The sequence below is a fragment of the Petromyzon marinus genome, chromosome 51, assembly GCF_048934315.1.
Source record: "Petromyzon marinus isolate PM22_M1 ecotype Great Lakes invasive population chromosome 51, UKy_Petmar_22M1.pri1.0, whole genome shotgun sequence".
Taxonomy (NCBI): Eukaryota; Metazoa; Chordata; class Hyperoartia; order Petromyzontiformes; family Petromyzontidae; genus Petromyzon; species Petromyzon marinus.
In genome coordinates this window covers 2096482-2123458 of record NC_133717.1, presented here as the reverse complement: position 1 = coordinate 2123458, position 26977 = coordinate 2096482, and the positions used below count along the sequence as shown (strand labels likewise).

Here is a 26977-nt window from a genome sequence, read left to right as displayed (position 1 = left end):
TTGGAAGTCAACAGTGGTCATCGCAGAGAGACTGGGCCCCCTGCCTTGAAAATGTGGAATGTCAGCCACTGGTGCAGGACCACCTTGGGTTGCCACCCTTCTTGGTTTCCTAGGATCCTCTTGTTGACGAGGCAGGGTGGAGGGAGGGGGAGGGAGGGGGAGGAAGAAGGGAGGAAGGAGGAGGCAGCTGCTGTCCTGGGAAATCTGTCGTTCTTCCCGAGGACATTCAAAATACATTTTAATCCCGGGGACATTTAAACATTTAAATAGGGTATTTTGTCAGTTGCGCGATGTGGATCATAATACCGCACTCACTCGGGACGACGCATGCACATGCCGTTCTCCTACTATTGTGAGGTGTTCTCCTTTTTCCCACGATGGGGCGCTGCGGTGGCGAGATGTTAACTCCCTCGCCTGGTATGCAGGAGGTCGTGGGTTCGATCCCGACCCTAACGCCTGCTGCTGCTGTATATTTGCCTCTCTCTCTCCCCGCGGTTTTGTTGCTCGTTCTTCGGGTCCACCGGTTTTCCCCTCCGCACATTTACAATCGACGTCGCGCCTTCAGAGTATTTGGCTACTGCTGTAAATTCCCACGTGACGACGATGAGCCACTTCGTTGGCAGCTCAGTGGGGCCTTCCCTGGTGAAATATAAATAGTTTATAGTTTAGTTTGACGATACGTCCTGGGGTTTTTCACTACACAGATGCCAAACCGTAGATCCACCCTGGCAGAGGCCGGCGTCACCCCACACTTTCGCAAGACCGGACTTGAATTTTTTTCTATTTTTTTCTTCTGTTTAGTTTAATTTAGCAGGAAAAAACAAATTCACAGCCCCATCCACGCTCCCATCTCACCTTTTTGGCTGACTCATGGCGCGTTACGGCTCCCTGATCGTTTGAGGGATTCGCTGTCACCGTTTTTTCTTTCTCTCTCACTGCGCCCGTCCGGATCCATCGCCACCGCCACCGCCACGGGCGTTTTGTCTGGTGGCCGCAGGCACCGCGCGTCCAGACAAAGGCTCGCCCCTTAAAAGCATCAACCAAAGTCGTCGTAATCCCTCTCCCCCACCACCCCCCCCCCCCCCCCGTGTTGCAAAATCCTGATTTGCCAAGACTGGGTCCTCGGTGCGGCAAAGGCCCTGCATTGACAACCCCGCTGTGCCAACTTTGATTGGATTGGAGGGGCTGATGCCGTGATCGCACGAGCTAAATAAATAAGTAAACACCGCAGTTCCGGAGGCTTTCTTCGATGCGCTCTACGTGCCAACGCAGGCGAGGCTGACGTTGGCAGGGGTCATGTAGCCCTGTATGTCCAGCCACCATCGATATGACTTAAGTGTTACTACCTTCAGTAGAACCACAAGATCTGCTGGATCAATGTGGCGCATCTTGTGTTTTGATTTCGCGCGTGTCTGCGCACACCTATGTACGCACGTGCATGTGTGTGCGTGTGGGCGTGTATGCGCGTGCATGCGTATGTGCGCGTGTGTGCATGCACATGTGCGGCTGTGCCCTGCAGGGCGAGGTGCAGAGTGACTACGAGCCGGACAGCTGCAGTAAGTTCGGTCGGCTGCACAAGCTGGAATCGTCGCGTGCTGCAGAGCGACCTCGTTTTGTCGCGGCGGGAGAAGGTACGACGTTACTCCCCCACCGGCAGACACGTCACCGCACCACTCCACCGGACACGTCACACCACGCCACCGGACACGTCACCGCACCACTCCACCGGACACGTCACACCACTCCACCAGACACGTCACCACACCACGCCACCGGACACGTCACCAGACACGCCACCGGACACGTCACCGCACCACGCCACCGGACACGTCACCGCACCACGCCACCAGACACGTCACCGCACCACGTCACCGCACCACGTCACCGCACCACGCCAAGTCGCCAAGGATAACCGTCACGGGCTCACATTGCCCAGGAGTGCCGTTGCCGCTTTATCGATTTGCGCCACCGGACACCCCAAGGAGAGGTGGCCCCAGGCTTTCCCGTTGCAGAGTCCGCCCTGTGCGGGCAGGAAACCGTCGCGCCGTGGCTGCGTCGAACGGTTGGGGTCACCGTCAATGCAGACTTGTGCTCGGCAAAACCGTGGCGGCCGGTGCGACTCCACTCCTCGCGCTACTTGTCCGGCAAAAGCTGATTCGGAAAGCTGGCTTACGCCGGCGGTTTCTCTCTCGAAGCGCCGAGGGTTTCTTGCGTTACTTCGACGTCGGCAGGAGCCAAACACAGGGGGGCTTCGGCGACGACGCCGTCGACTGAACCCGCCGCAGAGCCATTCCCGCGCGCAACTCCCGTCGGCTGCGTCTTCATTCTCTCGCAGGGAACGCTGGTCCGAGTCACCGTCAATCCCAGGTTGCCTCGGGGCTATCGGAAACCCGAGCGCGCGACGCAGCCCGCACCCGTGCCCTCTCTCAACAGAAGGCCCACGAGGTCGCTCGCGCGTCATCACGTCAGCCCCCCCCCCCCCCGGGGCCAGCCTCGGGGTGACGCCTGTGGCGGCGCCGCGTGGTGCGCACCTCGCCCACCTCTGCGGTGTCTCCCGCAAGCCCGAGACTCTCGCTCTGCTGCGGTCCGCTGATCTTCGGCGAGCCTGGCAGCCGACCCGCTGGCACCGTATCCATGTTTGAACTTCGTTCGCACCGTACGCAGCCAACCGTGCTAATTGGAGGTGCGGGGGGAAGGACAACAACACTCAATAAAGAAAGCCGTTCGAATGGAATGAGTTTTCACTCTGGCACCGGGCCCCACAGAGTATACAAATCTGCCCCTGCCGCTGGCCCTCTCCCCGTCAGGGTAAGCCTGAGGCTGGGGTCCTGCTCCAAGCTCAATGTGAGCTGGCTGGCACTGGCCTGCTCCTCTTCGCCGCAACTCTTTCCCACCGATGGCGATTTTTTGCGCAGCCTCTGGTAGAACGGAGAGACTACGTGCGCCACGTCAAGGCAGCGAAACCACTGGGTTCATGGCAGCCTCCTGCTCGCATGGTTGACGAGCTACTAAACTAACGTATTTTTATTTTGCCAGGCGAGGCCCACTGAGCTATGTAGCTCTTTTTCAGAATCGACCTGGCCGCAAATGGTATCTCAACGAAGTGGAAATTCACAGCAGCCAAATTCTCTGAACGCGTGATGTTGATTATAAATGTGGAGGGAAAAACCGGAGGACCCGGAGAAAAATACACACGACCATGGGGAGAACTTGAAAACTACAAATATGCAGCAGGCCTGTATACAAGGCGAGGTAGTTAACATCTCGCCACCGTGGCACCCCATCTCGACCGTGGCAAATCACGCTGTGGGCGCCCCCCCCCCCCCCCAACACCTACAAACTACGCCTAAAGTATCACATTGGACACCGTGACGTCGAAGCGTGGGGACCCCCCAAAGCGCGGGGCACGGGGCAGTCGTCCCGATTCGCCATACCCTCAGAGACAGCTCTGCCCACGGTAAACACTCAACTTGTTATCTAGCTTCGCAGCAGCTCAAAACTGAGCCCTGCACTGCCACGAGAACCCAGCTCGTAACGGAGGAGGCTGAGCAGGAAGCCTCGGTGTGGTGGGTGGAGGAGGCTGAGCAGGAAGCCTCGGTGTGGTGGGTGGAGGAGGCTGAGCAGGAAGCCTCGGTGTGGTGGGTGGAGGAGGCTGAGCAGGAAGCCTCGGTGTGGTGGGTGGAGGAGGCTGAGCAGGAAGCCTCGGTGTGGTGGGTGGAGGAGGCTGAGCAGGAAGCCTCGGTGTGGTGGGTGGAAGAGGCTGAGCAGGAAGCCTCGGTGTGGTGGGTGGAGGAGGCTGAGCAGGAAGCCTCGGTGTGGTGGGTGGAGGGGACCGCCCGCCTCATCCCAAGGGGAGTGGCAGCGGCGGTCCCTCCCTCCCCCCTCCTCATGCCCATCACATGCAGGGGAATACCTAAAAAAAGAAACGTTAAATGTTTAAACATGAACAAAACTACAGTAAAACCTTGGATTGCGAGTAACTTGGTCTGCGAGTGTTTTGCAAGACGAGCAAAAACAAATATTAATTTGATAAACGAGCGAGGGTCTTGCAATACAAGTAGTGTACATATACGCTTTGTCTGCCGAGCGTCACGGAACGAATTATGCTCCTCGCAATCCAAGGTTTTACTGTTTTAGTGAGAATGTCTTCATTTCGTGCTGCCGCAGAGGAACGAGTTCACTAAGTACCGACTCTGAGCTATATAGCTCTTTTTTCCTATGTGGCCTGGCCACAAATTATTGCATATCGAAGTGGCTTATCATGTAGAAATACTCTGAATGCATGTTGATTATAAACGTCTGGAGAAAAACCAGAGGAGCTCAAGAAAAATCCACGCCACCACGGGGAAAACACGCAAATTCCAAATATACAGCAGGCATCAGGGTTGGGATCAAACCCACGACATCCCGTATACCAGGCGAGGTAGTTAACATCTCGCCAACCGCTGCCCCATTGCTTATTGAGCAGGAAATCTCGTTGACTTTCCAATAAACATTTGCGTTACAACTCGATATGACGTCATTATAATTATTATCGTTTAACCTTTCAGTGCCGTTTTGGGGGTCCAGCGACGGGTCGAGGACCCCCACACGGGCGTCCGAGCAGCCGCCCGAGTACGAGGAGCCCCCCATGGTGATGATGATGATGGCTGCGGCGGTGGCGGGAGGCGAGCCACCTCAGGCCCCTTCCGCCGGCGTCCCGGCCGCCGCTGGGCCCCGGGTCCGCTCGGCTTCGGAAGGCCGGGCGTTCTGCCCGTCGGCCTCCTACGCGTACTCCTACTCGCCGCCGCCGTCCCCGCACACGCGCTCGCTCACCTCGACGCCGGAGGCTCTGCGGGCACGGAGGTACGTGCCGCCCGCCCGCCCGCCCGCCCGCCCGCCAACCCCACCTTCATACCCCACACAGGAGCGGCGGTAATGGGCTCGCTTGCCCGGTGGAGTGGCCACACGCGTGGCTTGTCAATACCTCGCCTCATGCGGCAGTGGAGTGGAAGCGTTCCGGGCAGAGGGGCTCGCGACGGGAAACCCGAATGAGAGAGACGCCTGCCTGCATAGCCCCGTACGGGCGAATTCAAACCGCGTATCTTGAAAATCTTGGGTAGAAATACGTTAGGCCGCGCGCACACCAGGTAACGCAAACGGAACCCGCCGCAGGGCGATTGGAGGGCCGTTGTTGGCCGATGGCAACAGGTGTCGGGACTCTCCCTGTCCCGTGGGGGGGTCACGGAGGTCGCCCATGGCCTGGCTCGCCAGAAGGCGGTGCAGAAAAAGTGGGGTAGAGTGTTTCCCCATCGCACGTGTGCATTCTTCTCCGGCTGCTCCGGTTTTCCTCCCGCACGGAAACGCCCGTTAATTGGCCGACAAGACCTTGATAAGTAGAGGAGTGCAGAGCCGGGGCAATTGTTTGGCACCGGCTCATAGAAATGGCTGCTGCTGCTGCTGCTGCCTTCTCCCGCTCATCTCCTCCTGGCGCTTTGCAAGTGGACGCCGTTGCCGCCCGACGGAGAGGGCAGAAAGCAGCGCGGGGAAACGCGCGCGCACGCCCGCCCGCCCGCACGCTCGTGATGCACACCGGGAGACGCGAGAGGAAGGCGTGGATTCACAGTGGCCGCACGTTGCCTTTCACGGGGACGGGGGGCAGGGGGGAGAAATCCGCCGGGGTTCTTTCGCGAGCGGTATGTTGCGCTCGTTGTCGAGCGTGCGGCCTGCGGTCACGCCGCTGCCTCTCTGTGGTCGTGACTGCTGCGTGGGGGTTTAGTTCGTTGTCGTTCCACCGCCCACTACCCCCGCACGGTTCTCTACGTGCGGTGCGAAAGAAGTTCAACGTACGGACATACGGGGCGTGGGGGGGTGGGGGGGGGGCGACGCGGGGGTCGTGGCAGGGACATCGCGGAGGAGAAACGTTGAGTGAGTGCGTGGGGCAATGACGGGCGCTGTGACGTGCTAACAGCGAGCCAGACCGGTGCACGAGCCGGAGCCCGTGCCTCAGGCCGCGGTGGCCAGTGAGTGGATTCTGGGGCAGATTAAATGGCAAACGATCCAGTGAATTAAATCGTTGAAGCCATTAAGGGCAAATTCATTGCCTTCGGTGCTCACCGTGTACGAGTTGTTTGGTAATTATACATAACAGCAATAATGATTGTCAATTATTTATTCACCGTTAAATTATTTTAAGTATCGTTAAATCGGTATCTATTATATATTCGTAATTTGCCCGCTTAATTATTCATTGCTTAATAATTTACTTTTTTTTTTGCAAGACATCCCCCATAACCGGAGAGGACATTCCCCCCCCCACCCCAGTCATTATCCGGCTTCGAGAGCTTTTACTGCACCGCGTTGTGTGATTCTCGTCTCGTCCTCTCTCACATCAGAAGGCAGTGGCCCGGCCGCACGGGCAGCATCGCGGACGACTACGGCCTCATCAGGCCCCCCATGGGCCCCCGTGCCGGGTGGCGGCACCGCGGCTCCGGCCAGTCGGAGGAGCCGTGCCGCGGTCACGTGGTGAGTGGTCACGTGGTGAGCGGTCACGTGATGAGCGGTCACGTGGTGAGCGGTCACGTGATGAGCGGTCACGTGGTGAGTGGTCACGTGGTGAGCGGTCACGTGGTGAGCGGTCACGAGGTGCGGAGGCGTCTGCCACTGTCGGAGATCCGCGGAGGCCCTTCTCGTGACCGGCCACCGCGTGGTCACGTCGTGTGTTTTGGTTCGTTGTTCCTTCACCCCCCGGCCATCCCCGTGAGGTTCTCTACGTACGGTACGAAAGAAGTTCAACGTGCGTGCGTGCGTGCGTGCGTGGCGCACCCGCGGGTGCATGCATGGGCACAATTGCACGCGCACGTTTTGCACGGCGCGTGCAGTTGGGGTGTTCACAAGCGCGCGCGCACGCTTAAGTGTACATCTCTCGACGTGCGTACACGCCGGTCATAACGCCGCGGGTCAAAGTTGTCCCCCCTGCTGCAAACGAGCGCGGGGCCGGGGGCCGCCGTTCGCCTCCGTTGGCCGGCCACAAGTCAACGGTGGACATTCGGCATTCCCGTGGCAGAGACCAACCTCTCCGTAGAACGCGTCGCGGGATGTGCAGTCACCGTTGCCTACGAAGTGGTCGTTCGTTTGTGGACCCCCCCCCAAAGGGGTGACGGGTCGAGTCACTTGGACTGGCATTGACCGTGTACATTCCACACACCCCATTCACTTCTCACAAAGTAGTGCTCATTTTTATGATCCCGGAGATAGCCGGGCAGCCTAGGGGCCTGATGCCGCGCCAGAGACACTGAGACTGAGGTCCTGGGCCTGAACCTGGGTTGTACGCATTGATGCAAGCCGGTCTCTCTAGAATGACTGCACAAATATGAAACATCGAGTTAAATTGTCTCTTCATAGGTGCTTGCTACCAGCACTTGCCCGAAGTCTGTGACATAATGAGGCTCGTGTGTATCGAAACAGGGGGAGTGCGTCGTTAAAATGTGTATTGGTAATGATCAAATGTAGCACTGTCATTATGGATGTCAGCAATTTCCATAGCCCTCACCTCGCAATCAGAAGATGAGGAGTTTTAAGCCCTTGGTATGGGTGGCAATTCAACCTATCATCTCTCCAGGGTGACTAAAACTAGGCAACACTTTGTGGGAAGTCGACAACTGCTGCCCGATGGAGAGACTTGGCAACCACCACGGGTGCCGTGGTGGCGAGATGTTAACTCCCTCGCCTGGTATACAGGAGGGCGTGGATTTAATCCAGACCATGGTGCCTGCTGTATATTTGGAGTCTGCATGCTCTCCCCATCATCGCGTGGATTTCTCTCCGAGTCCTCCGTTTTTTTTCCCTCCACATTTAGAATCAACGTCACGTCACGCGTTTAGAGTATTTGGCGCGCAATACATTTCCACGTGATGATGAGCCATTTCGTTGAGCTGCCATTTGTGGCCAGGTTGCTTCTGAAAAAAGAGCAACATAGCAGCTCAGTGGGATCTTACCTAAAAAAAATAGTTTATAGTTTAATACTCTTCGAATGTGGAATTTCCTTCACTGTCTCCAATGGAGGTAAATGCTGCCCTTAAATCTGCTCGAGTAGGGAGACTTTGGCTACCATAATAAATGAAATATCCAGTGTGCTTGGAGTGGTTCCCTTGCAATGTTGAGATGCGAACGCATTTACGCTGTTACCACTGATGCACTTGACTGTGAACCTTCACCCGCCCATAATGCATTGCTTTCATTGTGTTGTTTCTCAAGAGTGGAAAACATTCATACTATCATCATTATTATTATATACAGTATGTATTATATACATTGCATATGAGAATGCGACTGCAGTAATAACTTATCATCTCTCGGTCCTCGTGCCGTGATGCTTTATAGTTGCCGACAATCAATTTAGTTGCTGACCGTAATGTCAAAGCAAAATCCAGGCTTGCGTTTGGAAGAGTTATGCATGGGAGCGTAGCAGTTAGTATAGGGGTTAGTTCACTGTGCTACAAACCCGGCGAACCGAATCAATTCCTGCTCACAGCCAACACCAGTTACGATTATCTGAACCGGTGCCGGGCCTCCCCTAGGTAGACTCAATGAGCAACTTTTTGGGTAAGTAGACATCGCCACTGGGGAGACAAAGGCGGTTGGACACGCTGTTGGCCACACGTCCCCTCGTGTGACGTGCCGGCCTTCACAAATTCTTGACAACAGAACTTGCCCCACAAGTCTCGTGAGGCTATACGGGGAATCTTTGTCTTAACCTGGTTGAGTATTCATCTATCATCATCATAATTACTTGCAGTATTTCTGCCTATCTAAATTTGTGCTTGTCTGGCTACGCTATCTGCCTGCCTTTCTATCCTTCTGGCTGCGTAACAAAACAGATAGCAGCAGTCGTACGGTCACTTCATGATTGATTCTAGATTTGTTTTCGTGACTGCAAGGATCCATAACTATTTGGTTCTTTCGGTAAAGTCACGTAGGTAAAAAAAAAATCAAATCACGACGTTTTGGGCGCAGCACAAGTGCCATCAGGTGGAAACAACCCCAGCAATAACAAATTGCTGAAATGGGCAAAACAAATTGTTTATTGCTGGGGTTGTTTCCACCTGATGACGGGCAACGGTGTTGCGCCCGAAACGTCGTGATTTGATTTTTACTTTATTTATTTTTTACCTACGTGACTTTACCGAAAGAACCAAAGAGTGTACTTCATGATGCCCTACAGAATTGGGCAGAAATTACTTCAGCCACGGCAACGTAGAATTTCCACCGCCCAAGGCTATCAATGGAGATGAGCATTTTTGGGAGTAAGACACCTTGCCGTTGCCGTGACTCTGCAGGGCTATCTTTTTATTGTTACGATTGAGCAGACTTGGTCAGCACTCGCATAAACCAACCGAAGGCATCTCGACAATGAGAGGGGTTGTGCATTGCACGGGCTATGGCGTGCATTGGAACGCTGCACATTATTACAGAAGCAGTGAACACGGGGGGCGTTCTGGAGTCAGCAGCTGGTGATGATGTGGGAGCAGCAGCAGCAGCAGACACAGGTCACACAGGTCACACAGGTCACACAGGTCACACAGGTCACAGGTCACACAGAGCACACAGGTCACAGGTCACACAGAGCACACAGGTCACAGAGCACACAGGTCACACAGGTCACACAGGTCACACAGAGCACACAGGTCACACAGAGCACACAGAGCACACAGGTCACACAGGTCACACCTGGCACACAGATCACACAGGTCACACAGGTCACACAGAGCACACAGGTCACACAGAGCACACAGGTCACAGAGCACACAGGTCACACAGGTCACACAGGTCACACAGAGCACACAGGTCACACAGAGCACACAGAGCACACAGGTCACACAGGTCACACCTGGCACACAGATCACACAGGTCACACAGGTCACACAGAGCACACAGGTCACACAGGTCACACAGGTCACACAGCACACAGGTCACACAGGTCACACAGGTCGCACAGAGCACACAGATCACACAAGTCACACCTGGCACATAGAGCACACAGGTCACACAGGTCACACAGGTCACAGAGCACACAGGTCACACAGGTCACACAGGTCACAGAGCACACAGGTCACACAGGTCACACAGGTCACAGGTCACACAGAGCACACAAGTCACACCTGGCACATAGAGCACACAGGTCACACAGGTCACACAGGTCACAGAGCACACAGGTCACACAGGTCACACCTGGCACACAGAGCACACCTGGCACACAGGTCACACAGGTCACAGGTCACACAGAGCACACAGGTCACACAGGTCACACAGGTCACACCTGGCACACAGAGCACACCTGGCACACAGGTCACACAGGTCACAGGTCACACAGAGCACACAGGTCACACAGGTCACACAGGTCACACCTGGCACACAGGTCACACAGGTCACACAGAGCACACAGGTCACACAGGTCACTCAGGTCACACAGGTCACACAGGTCACACAGAGCAGACAGAGCACACAGGTCACACAGGTCACTCAGGTCACACAGGTCACAGGTCACTCAGGTCACAGAGCACACAGGTCACACAGAGCACACAGAGCTCACAGGTCACAGGTCACACAGAGCACACAGAGCACACCTAGCACACAGGTCACACAGGTCACAGGTCACACAGCACACCTAGCACACAGGTCACACAGAGCACACAGGTCACACAGCCTCGGAGGCAACACGCAGCTTGGTAATTAAACTGATGAAGTCACACGTCATAAGCCACTTTGTTGAGCTATCATTTGTGGCCTATGTCACTTCTGGAAAATAAATTACTATCAGAATCAGAAAGGGTTTTATTCGCCATGAAAGTTCGCACAGACAAGGAATTTACTTTGTCAGGAAGGTGCATACATTCAACATATAGGAATATTAAATCTTAAATAAGTGGTATACAAGTCTAACTATACTAAAGATACAAAGTCTAACTCACACTAAGGGGCTAAAGTATGTAAAATTTTGAATAAATATTTAATATAAAGTAGCTATAAGATACAATCTAAAAATACAAATAGGATAACATAGTGTAAATATGGCAAGGTGTAATTTTGTAGATAAAATGTTAAAGTCAGTGTAAGCCCTTGGCCTTGTTGAAGAGGCCAGCAGCGGCTGGGAAGAAACTGTTTTTGTGGCGTGAGGTTTTGGTCCTGATGGACCGCAGCCTTCTGCCAGAGGGGAGTAGCTGGAACAGAGAGTGTCCAGGGTGGGAGGAATCGGCCACAATCTTCCTCGCTCGCCTCATGGTCCTCGTGGTGTGCAGGTCCTCGAGGGTTGGTAGATTGCAGGCAATTACCTTCTCAGCAGTGTGGATGATACGCTGCAGTCTGCTCTTGTCCTTGGCAGTGGCAGCAGCGTACCAGACGGTTATGAAGGAGGGAGCTGATGTTCAGTTCCCACTTGAGGTCCCGGGAGCGAATAGTGCCCATGAAGTGGAAGGACTCTACAGTTTTGACTGGGGAGTCGCACAGGGTGATCGGGGTGAGTGGGGCTGTATTCTTCCTGAAGTCCACAACCATCTCAACTGTGATTTAAAGCTTTCGTGACTGCAGTGATTCATATTCTTGGTTCTTTCGGTAAAGTCACGTGACTTCACCGAAAGAACCAAGAATATACATCTCAACTGTCTTTAGAGCATTTAGCTCTAAGTTATTCTGGCTACACCAGGTCACCAGGTTGTCAGCTTCCCACCTATAGTCAGACTCATCCCCACCAGAGATCAGCCCAATGAGGGTGGTGTTGTCCGCAAACATCAAGAGTTTGACGGACAGATGATTGGAGGTGCAGCTGTTGGTGTACAGGGAGAAGAGCAGTGGGGAAAGGACACAGCCCTGAGGAATTCCAGTGCTGATGGACCTGGAGTCAGAGACTTGTGTTCCCAACTTAACGCACTGCTTCCTGTCAGACAGGAAGTCTGTCATCCACCTGCAGGTGGAGTCGGGCACGTTCAGCTGGAAGAGCTTGTCCTGAAGCAGGGCAGGAATGATGGTATTGAAGGCAGAGCTGAAGTCCACAAACAGGATCCTGGCGTAGGATGCTGGGGAGTCCAGATGCTGTAGGGTGAAGTGGAGGGCCATGTTAACTGCGTCATCCACATACCTGTTGGCTCTGTAGGCAGACTGAAGGGGGTCCAGGAGAGGGTTTGTGATGGCTTTGAGGTTTGCCAGGACCAGGCGCTCAAAAGACTTCATTACCACAAAGGTAAGGGCGACTGGTCTATAATAATTTAGTCCTGTTGGCCTTAGCTTTTTGGGCATAGGGATGATGGTGGAGGACTTGAGACAGGCTGGTACATGGCATGTCTCCAGGGAGGTGTTAAAGATGTTGGTGAACACCGGAGACAGCTGGTCAGCGCAGTGCCTGAGGGTGGCTGGAGAGACAGAGTCCGGCCCAGCTGCTTTGCGTGGGTTCTGCCTCTTGAAAAGTCTATTAACTTCTCCCTCCTGAAAGGAGAGAGACGTCTCTGTAGTAAGGGTGGGGGATGGGGCCTCTTGGGTGGGAAGGGGTAGTTCAGGACAGTCCAATTGTCTTTCAAATCTGCAGTAGAACTCGTTCAGGTCGTTGGTCAGGCGGGAGTCGTTAGTGGTGTGGGGGGCTCTGGGCTTGTAGTTGGTGATCTGTCTGAGCCCTCTCCAGACAGAAGCAGATTCGTTAGCAGAGAACTGGTGTTTTAGTCTCTCTGAGTACAGTCGTTTAGCCTCTCTCACCGCCTTGCTAAACCTGTTCTTCGACTCCTTGAATCTGTCTCTATCCCCACTCCTAAACGCTTCCTCCTTCTCCAACCTCAACCTTCTGAGCTTTCCTGAGAACCAGGGCTTGTTGTTGTTGAAGTTCACCCTGGTACGTGTTGGAATACAGCAGTCCTCACAGAAGCTGATGTACGACATCACAGCCTCTGTGAGTTCATCCAGACTTGGTAGCAGTCGTGAACATATCCCAGTCAGTACAGTCTAAGCACGCCCGCAAATCTTCCACAGCCTCACTGGTCCACTGTTTAGATGTCCTCACAGCAGGTTTACAGAGCTTTAGTTTCTGCCTGTATGCAGGAATCAGGTGGACCATGGCATGGTCAGAGTGTCCCAGTGCTGCTCGGGGGATGGCGTGGTAGGCTCTACTGACTGTAGTGTAGCAGTGGTCCAGAGTGTTCCCTTCTCTGGTAGGGCATTTAATGAATTGTATGTATTTGGGGAGTTCGTGGCTGAGATTACCTTTGTTAAAGTCGCCAAGTACGATAACCAGCGAATCTGGATTTGCTCGCTCCATACTCAGAATCTGGTCGGCGAGCATGCGTTGGGCCTCTTTAACCTGAGGATCCGGCGGCAAGTAAACTCCGACCAAAATGAGCGACGCGAACTCGTGAGGCGAGTAGAAAGGTTTACAGTTTCTAAAAAATGATTCAAGGAGCGGAGAACAATGTTGCAGAATCACTGTGACATCTACACACCAGCCACTGTTAATGTAAAAGCAAATACCACCGCCTTTCGTCTTGCCGAAGAGTGCTATGTCACGATCCGATCTTACAAGATGGAATCTTGACAGTTGTAGCGCAGTGTCCGGAATCAAATCACACAGCCATGTCTCCGTGAAGCACAAAACAGAGGATGAAAGAAAGTCTCTGTTTTTCACCATCAGTAGCTGAAGTTCGTCCATTTTGTTGCACAGTGAACGTACGTTGGAGAGGAAAAAGCTCGGAAGCACTGTTCGGATCCCGCGTCTGCGTAGCCGTACGAGAGCCCCCGACCGTTTACCCCTTGGGCGGCGTTTCACTGCTTGAGCAAAGTCTGGCACGGCTTTGACTAGAATGCCCACTAATTCTGCCGCCGGAAGCAGAAAAGTGGGAAATAAATCCACAGGAGTTGATTCCCTGATGTTTAAAAGTTTGTCTCTTGTTAGTAGGCTTTACCTGCTAAGATTAAAAAATATATATAGTTTCGTTTTATTTGTATATTTTAAGCGATTTTTTTCCGATACTTTGCACTACTATCGTGTTTTTGTGTTGTTCGTTGTTATCACGTTCTGACCCGCCCAGACTGGACGTCTGTGAAAAATAGCTTTATAGCTCTTCGGATTCCGTCAGTGTAACGATTCTGATTCTGAAACTAAACTGTTTTGTATTTTACCAGGCAAGGCCCACTGAGCTATCTCGCTCTTTTTTTCAGAAGCGACCTGGCCACAAATGATAGCTCAACCAAGTGGCTTATCACGTGGACATTTATAGCAGCAAAATACTCTAAATACATGTTTCTAAATGCGGAGGAATTAACGGAGGACCCCGAGAAAAATCCACGCGACCACGGGGAGAGAGACGTACAAACTCGAAATATATAACAGACCTCAGGGTCGGTATTGAACGCTCGACCGCTTGTACACCAGGCGAGGCAGTTAACATCCCCCCACCATGGCGCCCTAATTACCGAGGTCAAACTCAACGCAGGTTACCTTTTGAAAGTACCGTACCGCACACGTCACCATCACGTTACACCGTATTGCGAAACTTGAGTACGATAATGAATAACAAGACTGCTTCACTTTTTTCACGTGGCCTTTTCCGAACACTCATTACGACGGACGCGAAACTCTGCGGTTGCTCAGACTAAGGAGCCGTAGTACGGTCCAGTCATTAGGCCTGGGGATCTATATTGCGATGATGGCACTGTGTAATGACCCCGTGAGCTGTATTTTTTTTTACTTTGTCAATTAAAAGTCACCACTTTGTCAATTAAAAGTCAGCTGATCTAAGCAAATAGTGGCAGCACTGAAATACTGTATATAATACTGTCATTGTGTTTGAACTGTTTTCGAAAATGTGTTCATTAGGTGTTTATGAACAGGCTTTCAGAGAATGTACTGTGCGTTCATTTGCCGTGGTGTTTGAGGCCGTGTACACGTTGCATGAACCTCATCGTGATTGTTGGACATCCTCACATTCTCCTGCTCACCCTTGAAGTTACAACAGTGCAACTTTTCCGCGACAATGTTGTGTCAAACGATTGTTCGTGATTACGAAGCTCGATTTCATTTTTCCTTACTGGCTGCAACGCCGGAGATATGAACAGTTGCGTTCAAGTCGGGCAAGGTTGAGAAATTGTTCGAAAAACGTTCACTTTTCACGCCGCACATTCAACTGTGCTGCGATTGGCTGAACAAGTTCACGTTGGGTTGAGGTGGTCGTCTGACAACGGAAGAGCAGAGATCAAAATGGCAGCAGTGTTCGCGGAGACACGAGTTTGGGAATTGAATCATAAAAGTTAGCTTCGTCAAATCTTCTCGATGTAAATAGTAGATCGGCGTTCTTCACTGCAAGTCCCCGCGGGCCACTGGTGGGCCCCTGGTTGTCTTTCAGTGCGGCCGCCCCACAATAGACAAAAGTGAAAACACTCCCCCCCATCATAATCGTGCTGCTGTCACACCCCCAATGGTTTCAAATGTGTGGCGGCACTCACACTGATGATGTCGTATTAGCGAAAGTGACTCCCCTCTGAACATTAGTGATTAACACGATGTAATAAATTCTAAAGCTGAATATCATAACCAACCATGACTGTGAGTTAATTCAGAGTTGTGAACGGTTTTGATTGCGAACGCTTTTGCGCTGTACACAGTGCAGCAATTATCAATCCTCCTCCTGGTCACTTTACGAAAGGTGCTTATAGTTCATATTTTAGAACATTTCACAATTTTGACGTCTGTAATTTTGGTGATATACTTTATACTCTACTTAGAGAACGATCGTATTTTTTTTTCCAATGTATTTGCCCAGATTCCCATCTTGACAAAATGGCCGAAAACGTGTTCTGTTCACGCGATGCTATCACTGCTGGCAATGACGACAATAGCCTCTTATTTTAGAAATAATACTATATCTACAGCATATTAAATTATTCGGCGTGATAATCTGGCTCTTTTAAAATGTTTTTTTACCTTAATTTATTTCTCGTGGAAGACTCGACATTTGTTTAACATTTTAAGTGGGCGACATTTCCCCGCCTAAGTTACCCCTGTCTCGTTCATGTGAATGAAATGTGTTGCAAAACAGAAGCAATGAAAAACAATTGCTTTTTTTTTTAAATCATCTTTTTAACAAACAGACCCGCAACATACGAAGCATGTGGCAGTGTGTTTAGCCTGAGAATAGTTGCACTGTTTAACTTGAGCTTAATGGTCACGCTTCCATTGGTGACGTAACCACGAGTGATGTGACCTGCTTGACTGGCGCATTGTACCAAATGTGTTGTATATGCACGTTAGTAGTTCGGGTTTTCGCGACCAATATTATCCACGACAGAGGATTTTTTGGGGGTTAGATCGCGTAAATATGAATGTGCCGCTAAACCGGCCACCAACCCGACACAGCCAATTAGTGAGGTTTGTAACGTAAACAGAACATGGCCAATTCGTTACTGGTACAGCACACACCACTGTGTTGGAGAGTAAATCAACAACATTTACAATTTGAGGACCGTGGCGTTTCGCCAGTTATTACAACTCGCATCATCAGGCGACAGCCAGAGACAGTGCCAAATGAACCTATACTATTGTGTTGTATATAACTGAGTCAAATTCGTGAGGTCGTGTCTTCTTTCTTAGCCGTTCTTATAAAGGCCCAATGTACAAGCGTAAATGTTTTGTCGGTGCAGAAATATCGGGATCTTATTTATGCTTGCACGGTCCCAATTTCTACTGAGATTAGTTTGGACTAATTTCGCGTCTAAGAAACACACGCTCCTTAGCGCGCCGGTTCTCACATCCCCCCGTAATCCTCGCGTGGTGCTCCGGGTTAGGCCACGCGGTGAGCATATCTCCTGTCAAGCTCTCGCCACGCGCTACTGCGGCCTTCCTCCCCTCCGAATTTTCGCTTGCTCCATTCAAGTCCGTAACTGACGAGGAATCCCATTTAAATGTAAACATCGGTGCTGACCGGAACACCAAAAGTTTCAAACAACACGCTGACACGTGTATAAAAAGCACCCAGTCTTGTGTATTATGCAAAAACCATCAACAGTTCCTGTCGAATTTAATTTAGGTCCTGCGTAAGCTTCCCCACATTTCCTCGAGAAGTTCATGAAAATTGACAGTTTACGTTCCACAAACCTATTCACTAGTTTACTCACATTTCCCTACATTGAGCGACATGTCTAAAGATGAATGAATACAATTTTTTAAAATGCGCGGCGTCACATAACGTTAAGAGACCGTCCCCGGGAGATGATGAGAGAGAAATACGTTCTGGAATCGTAGTTCTCTGGAATCACTTCATCAACCCCCTTGTCTATGTTTAGGTGGTCAGTCTCTTGTATGCCCTGCATAAAGTGTCCGTGACGTGATGGTCAGAGCTGGCTGATATAAGCCAGAGTGAATGCTCCCCCCAAATTTATCACCAGAGTTATCTTTGGAAAGAGTCATTGGTGGCCGGGCCAAGACCCTCAACTTTGATACACTTGACAACCTCGTTATAATAACCTAGTTATAGTAAAATCGTTATAATCTTGTTATAATCACCTCTTTATAGTAACCTCGTTAGAAGGCGGTGAGAAGTATCAGTCATGGGCATCAACTCCTTAGTTATGAAGGAGACGACACAGGCCAGAGAGATAGACAGAAGCACGGACGACCAATACGCAGATTCTAACCCAGGAAGTGAGTAGTGCCGGCTCAACGTCCCTGACTCAGTATGTGTATATTTTTCCGTGTGTTTAGTTGGTTGTCCTTTCCCCGCACCTCTGATTAGGCGCAGTTGGCTACGTGCATTGCGAAAGAAGTTCAACGTACATACGTAGGTACAACCGCTCAGCCACCCGGCCACCTCCCAATCCGAGATCATACCTTTCGCAAATTGTGCAACGCGGTGGTGATGCTGCAGCAGCTCTCTGCTAGTTACCTCCCCCCCCCCGGCCCTTCTGCTCGCATGCATTAAGGCTTTCTCCAGGCACTCCGGCTTCCTCCCACTTGTGTGAGACGCTCATACAAATAGGGAGTTGGCCAAATAATCCGAACACAAGGATCGCAAATCTTTAGGCAATCCTTGGTGGCAGGTCACAGCCGCCTTCCTGCTCGCTCGGCCTTTCTAGCGTGTCCCCCCCCCCCCCCCCCCCCCAATAATCCTCTCTTGAGAGTGAACGGAACCACGCGTGGTATCAAGAGACCCGCGCGGTGTTTAATGATTATTATTTTTGGCGCGCGAGGTCGCCGCGCGACCGCCGGTGTCTTTGCTGCGTCACGAGAGAGCGGCGTCTCTTGCAGCCGGGATTCGCCGTCTCGCTCGAGGAGTTGCGAGCCGCCCGCCGGCAAATGCAGCTGCGCCGCTTGCGCACGGGCAGCTACGGCGTCACGGGTCTCCACCAGCACCACCACCACCACCAGCAGCAGCAGCAGCATCAGCAGCAGTACCGCTCGTCGCCCGTCGGCAAGAACTGGGAGCTCAACCCGCTGGTGGACGTCTGCTACGAGGAGGACGAGCCCGAGTCCGGAGTGGACGGCGTCTTCTACTTCGAGCACGAGGAGCGGGAGCTCACCGTGACGATGGAGGAGGGGGGCGGCTGCGTGACGCGCGGGGAGCACAGCACGCGCACGCTGCGTCTCCCGCACACCCCGACGCCGCCTCTCCCTCCGCACCCTCCGCAGCCGCCGCCGCCGCCGCCGCCGGCTCAACCGCCCCCCTACGCCTGCCGCTCGGTCGACTGGAACCGCGCGTTCCCGGCCGCCGGCGACCGCCTCGCGCAGGGCACCGGCGGCCACTACCGCTGCACGGCGGCGGGCTTCTTCAGCCCGCTGGCGGCGTCCCAGCGGCGCGGGCGGGTGGCTTACAGCGAGTGCAACCTGCCGCAGGCCGTGTACGCGTACGGGAAGGCCGAGGCGGCCGAGAGGGAGGAGCGCGACGAGAGCGAGGAGGAGGCGTCGCAGGCCGCCGCCGCCGCCGGAGGAGGAGGAGCGGCGGGCTGCCGAGGGGACGGGGAGAGGCGCGGGGTGGCGGCGGTGGGTCACCAGACGTTTTGCCGGCTGGAGAGGGGGCTTCGCCACGCCCGTGCCGGGCCGGGTTTTAACCTAGCGCAGGCGAGGATACAGGCGCAGGCCGGGAGGTGGCCCGGGGGACAGGCGCTGGGCTCCCCGTGGGGCGGATCGGTGGACCGCAGGGAGAGGAAGGGTCTGCTCAGCCGCCTGCAGCGCAAGACTGTGAGTCCCACCGAGCAAAACAAAACATCGGGCAACCCCGGGGGCGGGGTGCGCATATTGCAACGGGCCCTGGGTTAGTGATGTGTCGGCTAAGGTCAAGGTCGGTATGGCCTGTGCCGTTGATGTCACCACCCCCATCGCCATCGCTTCTCTGTCAGATATCGCTGATGTTTCATTGTCAACATCAACCTTCAAAGGTCCCCACTTTGAAGTTGGATGTCTTCCACTTGGTCGCCCACCTCTGGGTGCCACTCCAATGTTGGTCTTGTTGACCTGCCCTCCTCCTGCACCCTGCACACGTGCCCCACCCATCACTACCTCCTGCACCCTGCACCCACGTCCCACCCATCACAACCTCCTCTTGACCGTTACATCGTCAACACTTTCCTGCCAGCTTATAATCTGAACGTCCAAATTGCTGACCCCGTCCTGTAAGGGAATTCCCAGCATCCTCCATGTGCACATTTACTCCAAGGCCTAGAGTACATTTTCTCTTTGCCTTGTCAAAGTTCGTCTCTCTGACCCAGAGAACAGACAACCTCTGCCTCACACATCCACCTCCTCGCAAATAAAACGGACCTCAACTTTTCCAAAGCAGTTCCCGTAGCCGGTGGCATCCCTTGACTCTCGGCATCTCTCAGGTGGGGTGACCCCCGTCATCGTCCGCTGCGTGCGTGTACACATTACCATTACGGGGGAGTTGTAGGGTAGCAGTTTGCACGCTTTGCTATGAACCCGGCGACCCGAGCTAGATTCCCGCTCACGGCCACGAACACCAGTGACCATTATTTGAACCTATCCAGGGCCTCCCCGCAGTCGACTCGGCTTCAAATGCGTACCTGGTGCGGTGTGTATAAACATCGCCACTGGGGAGATAAAGGTGGTCGGGCGTGGTGTTGTCCACCCACCCCCTCGGGTGTCACGCCTGGCCTTCATAGATGCTGCTCGCTGACAGCACTTGCCCAACGGGAATCTCTTCCCTAATGTGGGATGACAGCTGTGGAGTTCTTCGTGCTCACAAATTCCCGGCGCGGCTTTGTGATCTGGGGCGGCCGCCGCAATCACCCCGGTCCCCTGAAGCCGGCGCTTCTCTTTCTTTTTTACTTCTTTAAAGCGGCCGTGGACGTTTGTCTACATTGTGCCATCTGCCCTTTCCTTGCCTCATCCGCTGCTTCAAGGGCACGTGAGCTCTTTGGGTTGAGCCAGGCAGCCAAAGGGGGAGGTCGCCTTTGAGCCATCCTTATAGGCCATGATTCGTCATCATCAAGCCATGGTCATTCCGCTGCCGAATGAAGGCCTCCCAAAGCTATCGCCACCTCACAGGATCCTGCGACGCAACAATCCGCCCAGCGCCGGCACACGGACCGATCGCATCGCTGATTCCACGGCGCACGTCTCGCGAGCGCGTTCCATCCCTTGGCTACCACTCCCTCCTGACCATCGGCCACCCCCCCCCCTTCCCTACCCAAGTCCACACTCACCTTTGATAGTTGCAACATATCGCATTGTATCTTCGTCTTCGCGCCCTCCATTGTGTTACGCCCGTTGTGGTGTCGGTGTGCACCACGTGGTACGGCACGAGGTAGAGCAATGCGGTGCAGCACGCGGTTCGGCACGTGGTACGGCATGTCATGCGCGTGACGTCATGATGTTCACTTCTTGTCAGAAGATCACATCCCACTGTTGGCCGTTGGTGTTTAAAGAGAGTTTGTCTGTGCCCCCACTCGTTCTCATTGTACATCATCGCTTTCAACCGTTTATAAGCACGTCCTTAACCGTGTGGGTACCTGCATCTGCACATCAACGACCCCATCGTTTTCCAGCGGCGTTTTTGTTTATTGAAACAAGGCAAGTCCCGCGCCGGTTTCCACTTCGCTGAGTCTCATCAGCAAGATGTTGCCCATTAAACCACAAAACTTACTGATGGATTGCCTGCCAGAAGGCCCCCATTGATCGATGGGACTCTAAGTAAACATATTTTGACACTAACGCAGGCACTTTGCCCATTTATGTTACGAAAGCAAGACAATGCAAACACGTTATGAAAACCCGATACGCACTTTTCGATGATGTAACTCTCTCCAGTGTTGAGTTTTGTCCTCTTGCTGATGTCATCGGCAATACTGTATACATGGGGGCGGTGACGCAGCGGGTCAGTGGTAGTGCTGCGTTCGCCGCTCGTTGCAGCGGTTCGTGGTTCGAACCTATCAGCCGCCCTGGTTAATACTGCGGTGGGACATTTTTCCGTTTTGCCACTAGTCAGAATGGTGAAAAATAAGAAAATGGTTTTTGCCCTTTCTGGCAATAAAACAAGAGGTGTTGAGATGTGCAAACACTAAATAGATACCATTTGCAAGGCATCAAGTCTGCATTAACCGTACGTACTTGTGTCAAAACATACACATTTTGACACAAGTGACGATGCCTTGCAAAAGGTATCAATTTGCTGTTTGGACATCTTAACACCCACTGTTTTATTGGCAGAAAGGGGAAAACGTATTCTTATTTTTCATTACTACTGCGGCGGTGTTTATGAACCGTAATCAAACTACGACGCGCCGTCCGCCTCACAGTGGATGTTAAACATCCCGTGACGTCAGTGGCACGAGTTGGTCATTGTGTGCCGGCATCGGGGTCTTAATTTGGCAATTTACAAAATGAAACCGCAAAATACTCAGTTGGTATTACACACAAAGCAGCAATCATCGCCACCCTCCGTACGTATGTTATGTTGAACTTCTTTCGCTCCGGACGTAGCCCAACCATGCTGCCTGTATGTTGAACTTTTTCGCACCGTACGTAGCCACCCATGCTGTATGTGTGTATGTATGTTGAACTTCGTTCGCACTGTACGTAGCCAACCGTGCTAATCGGAGGTGTGTAATTAGTCGACTTGCAGACGTATGCCCCTGGTCACTCTTATAAATGACACTCAGCTGGTATTAAACAAATACACGGAATGTTAAAACTTAAACTACTACGGCTAATACAAGTCGATTAGATCATAACACACTTATTCAACAAGGTTATTGCATAATAAACTTTCTTATTGAATTATGTTGGTACAACTTAGGTGGTATACTAACAAGGTAAAATATTTGGTCTGGGTGCACAAACTATCTTTTTCAGGACGGGTCCCTGTTAAGTTACGCAGGAGGGGGGTGATGTTTGCCGTGCGTTTACCCCATCGCGTAACCGCTGGGTTAATTTGTCAAATTTGGACCGTGACCCGTGGCCGAGAACCGTCAAGTTGCTGCGGTTGAGCACCCAAGTTTCATCGCAGTCGCCTGTGGCCTAGATTCGAACCCAGGATATCAGCGGCGCTGGCTCGGTGCTCTGACGCGTCCATTATGAGCTCCGTCAGTCGAGTTAGTTCCTTGATAATTATGTTTTTATGGGGTTTTTTTTTTCCCGAATGACTCTTGCATATCGGTACACGTTTAGAATCCACATGCGTTTACAGACTATTTGTCTGCTTTAAAGGTCCAAGCGATAGGCCACTTCGCTGGGCTATCACTTGTGGCCGAGGTCACCTTTGAAAAAGAGCTGTATAGCTCAGTGGGCCTTACCTGGTTAAAAAAAAATGTTTTTAGTTTAGGTTATTATTATGCGATGTTGATTCAATGTTTAGAATTGATGTCGCGACTGAGTCACATTGACTGGGGCCTTCGGAAACAGCTTGTTTGCCCTCTATAGATTTCCCCGTGAAATAAATGTGTTTCCGTCCGTTGCGTAATTGGCAAAAGTCGTATGTTTCAAACGAGCTTAAACTATTGCTCGCCGAAGCTTTATTATCCACATTGAGTGTACATTCAATGAGGTCACGTTCCTGCACCGAAGCGCGTTCTCAATAAAACAAAAAAATACACGTAGGCTTTCGCGACCAATATCATCCATAGTACAGGTTTTTTTTGGGGGTTAGATCGCGTAGCCAACCGTGCTGTGATGCACGTGTATGTATGTTGAACTTCTTTCACACCGTACGTAGCCAGCCGTGGTCAAGGGTCTATTCCCTCAAGCGAGCGTGGAGTGAAGCTCATCTCCGCTCGTGGTCCTGGTTTCTGAGCCACTGGTGGAAATTTCACATTCACTTTGGCATTTATTGCATAGGGTTGCGTGCCTGCACTGGACTGACGCCGCATTTACTTTAATGGCAAACGCCGTTTAATTTTAAAGCGGCCACCCTATCAACTTCGTAACGATTCATAAAGGTTGTGCACCAGCGTTGTGGGGAATAACATGAGGCTGTTTTTCTGTATTTGTTACTCTGTTTTCTGGTTACGGTTACTAAGCATGCACCGACTGATGGCTTTTGAAGATTACTTTTGTCTAAAAACATTCTCCGAACATGATTCTGTCAACAATTGAAAGGAGGGGTTTAATTATTTTAAAAATACATGTTTATTTTACCAGGTAAGACCCACTGAGCTATGTAGACTCTTTTTCAGATGCGACCTGGCCACAGATGATAACTCAACGAAGTGGCTTATCACGTGGAAATTTATAGCAGTCAAATACTCAAAAAGCATGTTTTGAAATGTGGAGGGAAAAATCGGAGGACGCGGAGAAAAATATTCGCAACCATTGGGAGAACATGCAAACTCTAAATATACAGCAGGCGTCAGGGTCAGAATCGAACCAACGACCTCCTGTATACCAGGCGAGGTAGTTAACATCTCGCCACCGTGGCACACGGTTGATGATACGGTTGATGATGGAGTCGGCAGCACGGGTTTATGTGAGGCCACCGGCGCCCTGCACATAGATCACAGCTGCTGTGGCTGCTGTTGATGTAATGGCCAGCTCTGTGTTGTGCTGTGCCTGCTTCTGGTGTAATGGCCAGCTCTGTGCTGTGCTGTGGCTGCTGCTGATGTAATGGCCAGCTCTGTGTTGTGTTGTGGCTGCTGCTCCTGGTGTAATGGCCAGCTCTGTGCTGTGGCTGCTGCTGCTGATGTCATGGCCACCTCTGTGTTGTGCTGTGCTCTGTGGCTGCTGCTGCAATGGCCAGCTCTGTGTTGTGCTGTGCCTGCTGCTACAGCTGGTGTAATGGCCAGCTCTGTGCTGTGGCTGCTGCTGAATGTCAAAGGGACATCAATGAAAGCGATTGTTTTTGTTCACGAGCGCTTAACAGAGACAACGGAGGGGCTGCGGTGACACTGTGTGTTCATGCGCACATCTTCATCCTGGACGTACCAACAAGGTTGCATCACATTTACTCCAAAAGAAATTACCCAACACGAGCATACAGCAGTACACGTGGACGCAAATTTTATAGGGTACAATAAGATACAGTACGCTGTAACAGAAAATCACAGAAGTATCGTCGAACAAATAATCTATTGTACTCCACGGCACGTTTATTTACGCGTGACGAAGGGCCGTTCGTGTGCAGGGTAGGTGGTGGACGAGGCTGTCAGCGACGTGAGCGTGCGGGTTAAGGCGACGCTCGTCCGGTCACGGAATGAATAACGTAACGACGTGTTTGCGAAATGAGCTGTAAACCGGGGTGCTCCTATATCAGATTAAGGCAACCTAAAGGACCTTGATGTGAAGAGAGTTATTACGGTACTTACAACAACAACAAAAAAAAACAAGAACGAGATTACATGACATTCCTTCAAAAATAATCTCATGTAATCAGTAATCAGAATAGGATTGCACTTCAAAAGTAACCATTTCATCTGTGTATAATGCACGCGCTTTTAATTGAGCCTGGAATGTGTCGTGGTAGGATTTTCCCACAATTGAATGCGGTGTAAATAAATAAAATATCTCAGACTTAGTGTGTGCTCCTAGATAAGAAATATCAGTGCTGTGAGGTCATAAGTGCCTACATTAAGCAAATGTGGTTAGTAAGCTGATGAATAATAATAGATCCATGAATAAGCCGCATGCCAGACTGGACGAATAATGAGCAATCTCTGAACCCCAGACTGTGGTGTGCGTGCACACACACGCACACACACACACGAAGCAACAAACGCATCATTTGCTGCCGCATTCAACATAACGGGTCAATTAGTCTGCTGTATTTAAGTAACGTACGTGTAGATGCCCCGAGCAGAGGCTGCTGTCGGAGTGTGTCGCCGGGGAGCGGTATCCACAACTGGACCAGCGATCCAGAGGTCGAAACGAGCGATGACAAAAGTTCAACCGTACATTTTTTTTGTCCACTTGGCACTGGTGTGAATGAGTACAGTAAACCCTTGTTAATTCGACACGTTATGGGACTCTGGCCCTTGCCGAATTATCCAATATAACGAATTATGTACAATGGTATACCCCCCCCCCCCAGTGCCTCCTGCCCATAAAATGAATAAAAAAAAATTTGTTCCAAAAATTATTTTCCAAAAAAGTAACACGTGCCATCAGTAACCAGCACTGCACTAACGCTCACCACGTGCTCCGCCACTAGACTGAGCCATTGTTTTGGTTGTGGCGTGCGGCGTCGCTCCACGTGTATGCCGATATTTGACCATTCGGTACGGCAGTTCGGCTCGTAGCGAATTACTGACACTGTATATATGCCGAAAGCGCAGCCGTGCCGAACTATCCCCAATTACGAACGATCAAATGCCGAAATAACGAGGTTTTACAGTGCTCCACGTATCGTGTGGGTACTCGCACAGCTAGCAAGACGCCTGGCCGGCGTGGGAGAGTACGGTATTCCCTCGTTAAAGTGATAAGAGAGAAAGTGATGAGAGACAAAGTGGTGAGAGATAAAGTGGTGAGAGATAAAGTGGTGAGAGATAAAGTGATGAGAGATAATGTGATGAGAGACAAAGTGGTGAGAGATAAAGTGATGAGAGAGATAGTGATGAGAGAGAAAGTGATGAGAGAGATAAAGTGGTGAGAGAGAAAGTGATGAGAGATAAAGTGATGAGAGAGAAAGTGATGAGAGATAATGTGATGAGAGATAATGTGATGAGAGATAAAGTGATGAGAGAGACAAAGTGGTGAGAGATAAAGTGATGAGAGATAAAGTGATGAGAGATAAAGTGACGAGAGATAAAGTGATGAGAGATAAAGTGACGAGAGATAAAGTGACGAGAGATAAAGTGATGAGAGATAAAGTGATGAGAGAGAAAGTGATGAGAGATAAAGTGATGAGAGATAAAGTGACGAGAGATAAAGTGAAGAGAGATAATGTGACGAGAGATAAAGTGATGAGAGATAAAGTGATGAGAGATAAAGTGATGAGAGATAAAGTGATGAGAGATAAAGTGATGAGAGAGGAAGTGGTGAGAGATAAAGTGATGAGAGATAAAGTGATGAGAGATAAAGTGATGAGAGATAAAGTGATGAGAGATAAAGTGATGAGAGATAAAGGGATGAGAGATAAAGTGATGAGAGATAAAGTGATGAGAGATAAAGTGATGAGAGATAAAGTGATGAGAGATAAAGGGATGAGAGATAAAGTGATGAGAGATAAAGTGATGAGAGACAAAGTGACGAGAGATAAAGTGATGAGAGATAAAGTGATGAGAGATAAAGTGATGAAAGATGAAGTGGTGAGAGATAAAGTGATGAGAGATAAAGTGATGAGAGAGGAAGTGGTGAGAGATAAAGTGATGAGAGATAATGTGATGAGAGATAAAGTGATGAGAGATAAAGTGATGAGAGACAAGTGAAGAGAGTTAAAGTGATGAGAGATAAAGTGATGAGAGACAAAGTGGTGAGAGATAAAGTGATGAGAGATAAAGTGATGAGAGATAAAGTGACGAGAGATAAAGTGATGAGAGATAAAGTGATGAGAGAGACAAAGTGATGAGAGATAAAGTGATGAGAGATAAA

The 26977-nt window shown here is 51.3% G+C and overlaps 1 protein-coding gene across 6 annotated transcripts in view; it reads left to right on the top strand.

The window, feature by feature from the left end:
- The window catches only part of LOC116953335 (uncharacterized), a 361549-nt gene that overhangs the window by 291152 nt on the left and 43420 nt on the right, over positions 1 to 26977 (top strand). For 5 of the 6 annotated variants that reach the window (XM_032973443.2, XM_032973442.2, XM_032973441.2 and 2 more), the window contains 4 exons: positions 1520 to 1631; positions 4551 to 4845; positions 6375 to 6504; positions 18254 to 19183. In XM_032973443.2, the coding sequence (XP_032829334.2) occupies positions 1520 to 1631; positions 4551 to 4845; positions 6375 to 6504; positions 18254 to 19183 (1467 nt within the window). The remainder of the gene's footprint in view (positions 1 to 1519; positions 1632 to 4550; positions 4846 to 6374; positions 6505 to 18253; positions 19184 to 26977) is intronic. The other variant, XM_032973444.2, reaches the window with a different exon arrangement.